The sequence below is a fragment of the Triticum aestivum genome, chromosome 6B, assembly GCF_018294505.1.
Source record: "Triticum aestivum cultivar Chinese Spring chromosome 6B, IWGSC CS RefSeq v2.1, whole genome shotgun sequence".
NCBI classification, from domain to species: domain Eukaryota; kingdom Viridiplantae; phylum Streptophyta; class Magnoliopsida; order Poales; family Poaceae; genus Triticum; species Triticum aestivum.
In genome coordinates this window covers 723,589,434-723,596,361 of record NC_057810.1, presented here as the reverse complement: position 1 = coordinate 723,596,361, position 6,928 = coordinate 723,589,434, and the positions used below count along the sequence as shown (strand labels likewise).

The window sequence follows — 6,928 nt, the reverse complement described above, 5'->3', positions numbered from 1 at the left end:
TCATTGAATCAATCATAAAATGTAAACTGGCATCGGGAATATTAGATAAATATTTGATGAAAGATAAATTTGGAAAATAAGCATGTCCTGTCCTATATCAATGGAGGTAGTTAGTCGTACATACAGCTTCAATTCCAAGCACCGCACGGCGTTCGATTTCCCAGGATTCCTCGTCAGTTGTAAATATAAATCTGTAACTAAAAGCTGAGCGTATGGCATTTTTTATCTAAAAAGTTGTGTGGACTGGTTTTAGAGGAGGGCGAAGGATTATCTTAATAGAGACCGTCAGTTGTAACCTGTAAGTAAAGTGTGTGGACGGCGTGAAAGTTTTATGCGTAGTAGGAGAAAGAATGACTATTATTACCGGACAAGGCACGGTTCTTTACGGGTCAACCGCGGTCGTCTCCTGTCCTGCTCAGTTCTCACCCACCAGTCCGCGGCGCCTAGTCTCTTGCTTGCTTTGCTCCCGTCCGTTTTACATATACCCATCGACAGGCACAGCTCCAGAGCTCATCCATCTCAGCTTCACCATCCTTTGCGCTCCAGACTAGCTCCAGTTAATCCTCTCCCATTTCCACTCCCCACCCCGATTGTGTAGGTGGTCAATGTCGTCCACCACTGGGCAGGCAGCTCCTAGTCCTAGCTCACCTGCTGTGGCTAATCCTGCTCCTCCGGCAGCGACCACCATGGAGCCCAAGATGGATGCCGGGCTGCTAGCACTGGCCTGCTCTGGCTCTTTCCATGATCTGGAATCACTCCTTTACGGGAAACAAGCCGCCTACACCATGGGAAGCTCCGCGAGGCAGCCACCTTCTCTGTACGCAGTTACAGTTGGAGGTGACACTCTTCTCCACTTGGTGGCCGCCATCTATGGCGATTCAGAGGACTCCACTGGCAAGGCCAGCCTCGTCTACCACAAGGCACCTAGCCTCCTCTTCGTGCAAAACTGCCAGGGAGATACACCCCTCCACTGTGCTGCACGGGCGGGGAACATCCGAATGATGTCTCGTTTCATTGATCTTGCCAATGTTCAGGGTATCAACAATGCTAAGGGGCTGCTGGAAACACAGAACAACCTCAAAGAAACAGCCTTGCACGTGGCCGTCCGCTTTGGGAGCAATGATATGGTCAATTTGCTCATGGGCCATGATCCAGAGTTAGCCAATTTGCCTGAAGAAGGTGCTTCGCCGTTGAATCTCGCCATCTTACTGGAAAATGGAATCATCTCAAAAACACTCTACGAGTTGAACGGTGGGGCTCTTTCATACTCTGGCCCAAATGAACAAAATGCATTGCATGGTGCTGTTCAGCGAAGCGAAGGTACCCACTTTACAATATCAATACCTACTATTTAGCATACGTTGACCTCATTGTTGTTTTACCATTTGCATCCAGAACTGTTAGGTGTTCTTAGGTTCAAAAAATCATACCCGTGAGAATTTTAAGAAGCATATTTAGTTAGTCCTGAAGATTGGTCATCTTTTTTCCCCTTTGGACCATAACATTTACTGAAAGTGGATCGGCTCGTCTTCTCCCTTTTATAGGTGTTAAAGTAGGTACCCAATGAGCCGGAAAATTAATGCCAATAGAGCCCGAACTACAGGGAGCTCGTTTTTCAAATTCAAATTTCCACAGCGCGAAATTATGAATTTATTTGTGGATGCACATACACATGTATACTTCGTATTTGCAAAATTTTACAGCATTATACTTCCACACGTGGCGTATAGAAAAAAGACAAATACACATTTTTAAATGGGCCTTTTATTTTTGTTTTTTTGTACAGCCTACAAATCACAACATTTTTATATGAAGTTTAACACGTTCTTGCGGAATACATATATGTTTCGATGGAATTTTTTCAGATTTTTTTTAACTTCTAAATATGTTTTTTTTTTTTCCAAAATACCGAGCTCCCTAGAGCTCGGCCTTCCAAACTTCACACTCCCCAACGAGTTCATTATGAATATTATGTGATCAAGTTTACCTCGGCTCCTATCATTTCGCACACAATTATGTCAATCGCACGTTTACAGGAAAACAATTAGCTGGATTACCACATGTAGGGGTGGATAATTTTTTTCACTCGTCTATTGAAAATTAGTTTCGAGAATAACACCTAACTTGTTCGTTGCAAATACTTTAGGGAGTGTGTCGCCACCTTCAGTTTGAGTTATATAAATGAGCTTATCTACGCATTTTCCCATGGGATTGTTGGTTTCTGTGGTCAGTTGTTTGAAGTTTTGCATTCAGAACAAAATTAGCTTTATCGTATGCAGCAGATCCTGCTCCTAGTCTTAGCTCACCCGTTGTAGCTAATCCTGCTCCTCTGACAGCGACCACCATGGAGCCCAAGATCAAGATGGACGCTGGGCTGTTAGCACTGGCCTGCTCTGGCTCTTCCCATGATCTGGAATCACTCCTTAACAGAACACCAGCCGCCTACACCATCGGAAGCTCGGCGACGCAGCCAGCTTCTGTGTATGGGGTTACCATTGGAGGTGACACTCTTCTCCATGTGGTCGCCGCCGGCCATGGCGACTCTGAGGACTTACTGAACAAAGCCAGTCTCCTCTACAGCAAGGCACCCAACCTCCTCTTCGTGCAAAACAACGATGGAGATACGCCCCTGCACTGTGCTGCACGGGCGGGGAACATCCAAATGGTGTCTCTTCTCATTGATCTCGCCAATGGTCAGGGTATTAACAATGCAAAGGGACTTCTTGAGGCACAAAACAAGCTCAATGAGACAGCCTTGCACGAGGCCGTCCGCTCTGGGAACAATGATATAGTCAAGTTGCTCATGGCCCATGATCCAGAGTTGGCCACTCTTCCTATAGAAGGTACTTCGCCGCTGTATCTTGCCGTCTTACTGGAAAATGGCATCATCGCCAAAACACTCTACGAGTTGAGCGTCGGGGTTCTTTCATACTCTGGACCAAATGGGCAAAATGCATTACATGCTGCTGTTCTCCGAGGGAAAGGTAACCTTTTTAGGTTTAATGTTAAATCTCGTTTTAACCTATTATATTTTTCTATCTGCACCTTTTTTGCAGAATACTCCCTCCGTCCCATAATAAAAGAGCGTTTTTAACACAAGTGTTAAAAACGCTCTTTTATTATGGGACGGAACTAGTCACTCAAACGGATAGAATGAGTAGTATTCAGAAATCAGAATACATTTGCACTAGAATTGTTAGCGTTCTGTTATGTTCTGTTGTGTTCAAAATGTCTTTCTAATCAACTTTTAGGAGGAATATTTATGTCCTTCAACCCGGTCTTTTTATCCTTATACGAGCATAGCCTATGTAGCTCGATATTCATTACTGATGTCAGCATGAACTACTTCTAAAACGGAAAAAGAAATAGATAATGCCGTGGGCCACTTGCGCGAGGGAAAATGGTCAGCGTGGGAGTTATAGTGATGGCCAAGCCAACGAAATAACTGGTTCCCGTTCAAAAAATAATAACTAGTTAGGTGAGGGTGGGGCAGCGTCGGCTGCGCAGGCAATGCATTCGTTGGGCGGGTGGCTGGAGGTAGAAGACAAAGGGGAGCAGTGGATCTAGAGCATAATTGGTTTGGTGCCAAAAATTAGCATGCCAATATTTGGCATTGCGCCAAATATTGGCTACTACTTGGTTGGTTACTGAGTCGTCTTGCCATCTCATAGAATTGGTATCGCTAATATTTGACAATGCCAACATTTGGCTAGCCAAATATTGGCAGCAAACCAATCATACTACAGATCGAACACGATGGCTTTAAATCGCCTACTATTCACCTGGGCTGGGTAGTAACCGTATATTCTCTGTCACAACCATCGTAGTGGCCATTTTGTGGCACCGTTATGTTAGTACAAACTCACCACAGCTGGCGACTATATTATAATGTGATATACTAAAAGCAACTCCAAGCGGGCCCTACTTTCTCCCTATATGTTTTCTCCCTAGATGAACAGTTCAGACACTGGTCGCACTAAAAAGAGCTATCAAACCGGACCCTCCAAACCCAGCCATTTGTCCGCGTTGTTCGGCAACCCTCAATCACAGCGCATCCGTGGGGTGAATATGAGGCGGTCCGGATGAGTCTAGACGCAGATGTGAAGTCCGACCAGCCGTGCTAGCCCATCTAGACCACACGAAAACCCATCTGGACCAAACCCTAGTCAGTGTGCTCACTCTCTCGACCACTCTGCTTGCACTCCCCTTCTGCTCCCTCCCCTCGCTGCCATCCATCACAACCATGGTCGGATCCGGCAGAGGATCCTCATTCGAACCAGACCCCGTGGATTGGGACGTCGTTGCTGCAAAGTCGAACAATGAGATGGCCCTCTGTGTCGCCCTCCATCGTTCGCGGATGGATAGTGGCGAAAGCTCGTCGTAGTTGTCTACGGCCTTCTTGGTCGACCGGTGGAAGCTTGAACTCTGTACCGGATCACGTCGGTCGTCGCGGTCCGCACCCTCCCGGTTAGGTTGTCGGGCGTCAAGGTGCCCATCAAATCCGGGTCCCACTCCTCCGGGACAGCAGTGAGTGCTGGTCCTAGCACCTCCGAGCCCGTGGCCGTGTCTCCCCGAGTAGGAGGCGTAAGCAACTTATCTCGCTAGGCAGACGGCTTAAGACAGATCGAGCTAGTGCTTCTACGGGTCTTGCAGATCGGTGGTGCCCCTAACATCCGACTCCTAGGAGGATGAGGTGGTGCATAGTGCTCCACGATAGTCCTTGACCTCTGCCAAGATGGATGCCCGCCACTGCCGCCGCAAAAATGCCAAAGCATTGTGATAGGACTCGAGGATTCTAAGCGCTTCGCAAAGGAGAAGACGACTGCTGTAGTGAAAGCTAACCACATCACCAAGGAGCAAGCCCGTGCCACCCACGTCTTTGCTTACCGGGTTGTCCTCCTCGTCTGAGTCCTTCGGCACCTGCGACGTTGACAACAACAACGACAAGTCGACAACCCTTCGAACGCCGATGCATACAACAAGGACTTCGACTTCTACTACCGCTGCTCCGGATATGCCAAGGAGGAAGGGCTTGACGAGGAAGTGGTGATATATCTATATAGTTGTAGATGCTAGCAATGCTATCGTAGTTGAAGTATATATCTTATGTGAACTTGTTATGCCCGTTTGACGAACTTGATATGCCCGATCATATGCTACGGCTAAATTTATCGATGTGTTGTTGATCTACATTGAACGGGATTGTATGGATTTGGGGGTTTTATGACGAATTAACTCGTTTCAGAACTTAACTCATTAGGTATGTGTATTGTGTGTCAAGCTAGATTCTTGTTTAGTGTTCAACTTGAACATGGAGAAGTCCAGAGCTATAGTGTTCCACAAGGTTCGGTATAATGAAAGAACCAATTGCAATTAGACTTAACAAACTGTTACTTAGTTTCAAAGGAGGTAAAACATGATGACAATCTTGAATTAATTTGAGCTCATCTTAAACCTACTTTGTCCTAGTGTTATATAGAAAAAGGGTTTTGATATGGTCATTTCACACAAAAAATAAATATCAAAAGGAGTTTATAAATCAAATTTGATGATCCTAACAAGGTTACATTCGATTTGGAATAAATTCAAATTTGAATACTTGAAAATCATGAAAGTAGTTAGAATAGTTTAAAAAATCAATAGAACAATATGCCAAATGTTTCATTGAATATGGACCTGCCAATAGATTATTTGAAGTTCCGGGGCCTTTTGGCAAAATCACAATCTTACAACTTAGATTAAAAGGGTGACATGGTGTCTTGAGATTGGCCCACACCACTTCACGCGTGTCGTGTGTTTTGATCACATTAGATCTAGAGAGATTCGTTGAGTGAGAAAGGAGAATAAGGTTAGGGCTACGACGACGATTTCTCACAGTAAGGCATCCGGAGTTTAAGAAGATGATTACAATGCTCTTCAGATTGATGATGGCGGCGGTTCCTGTGGTTCTTGGCCTCCGGGAAGTAGATAGTAACGTGCAGCGGCCCTTGGCGAACTCGGGGAGGTGGGAGGGTTCTTCTCGGCGTCATGGTTGCACGGGTGGTAGTGGTGCTCAAGTGGAGCGGCAATGGCAGGGACGAGCTTTGATCGTGGATGAATCTGGGGCACTCCGGAACAAAAGAAAAGATTATTGAGATGCGCGCGAATGCTGTGAACAATGGGATGTACTCATTGATTCGAGGGGCTCACTGGACTCGGTGGAGTTACTTTCCGATTTAGGGAAACAAAGGAGGAGCTCGACAAGGTTGTATGCTCGGTTTCAAGGGCGAACTCAAGCTGATTTTGGTGGGGATCATTCAGAGTAGGGCTTGGCGATCTCTATAGTCACCTTTGTGAGGACAAGGGGCAACGGGAAGTGATGAAGAACCTTGTCTGTGCCGGGCACTCCATGGGTGTTGCTGCGAGCTCGGTCACCTCCCAAAGGAAATGGATGATAAGCGGGCCCCACACATAAGAGAGAGAGAGAGAGAGAGAGAGAGAGAGAGAGAGAGAGAGAGAGTTTAGCGTATGCATGGTTTTAGTTTGCGTGTGTCCGCAGGTTGATCATGTGGGTATCATCTTCGTTGGTCCGACAATTAACTGCTCATCTTGGATTATGGATGCACCTTTTTCTTTCTTTTTTTATTTTCCCTCTGCCTAGGCATAACTTCTGTATTGTATGTCTTTGCTCTTGGTCAACGTAATCCTTTGTAGTGCATTAGTGTTGAATGCGGGTATCTTAGTCGTGTTGAGGCTATGTGTGCACTCATTCCATTTGTATGCCACTGATACAAATGGAATGAGTAAAAAAGGTGCTCTAAATAAAAGGTGCTCTAAATAAAAAAAATGTCCAGCTGAGTAAAAAAGGAGCTTTGCTGCACCTATGAGAGATTATGGGCTGAGGAGTGGTATGTAGTGATTTGGTGGTATTTAATTGGAGATTAGCAGG

The 6,928-nt window shown here is 45.8% G+C and overlaps 2 protein-coding genes across 2 annotated transcripts in view; both read left to right on the top strand.

Annotated features, from left to right (window-relative positions):
- The first annotated feature begins 686 nt into the window (after nt 1-686).
- Nucleotides 687-1,355, top strand: LOC123139781 (ankyrin repeat domain-containing protein 1-like). The gene has a single exon (XM_044559488.1). It carries the CDS (start codon nt 687-689, stop codon nt 1,353-1,355), a length of 669 nt encoding a protein of 222 aa, XP_044415423.1.
- Nucleotides 1,356-2,344: 989 nt separating this feature from the next.
- Nucleotides 2,345-6,928, top strand: part of LOC123135227 (ankyrin repeat-containing protein At5g02620-like) — a 6,611-nt gene continuing 2,027 nt past the window's right edge. Inside the window, exon 1 of the mRNA XM_044554294.1 lies at nt 2,345-2,984. Coding sequence (XP_044410229.1) covers nt 2,345-2,984 — 640 coding nt within the window. The remainder of the gene's footprint in view (nt 2,985-6,928) is intronic.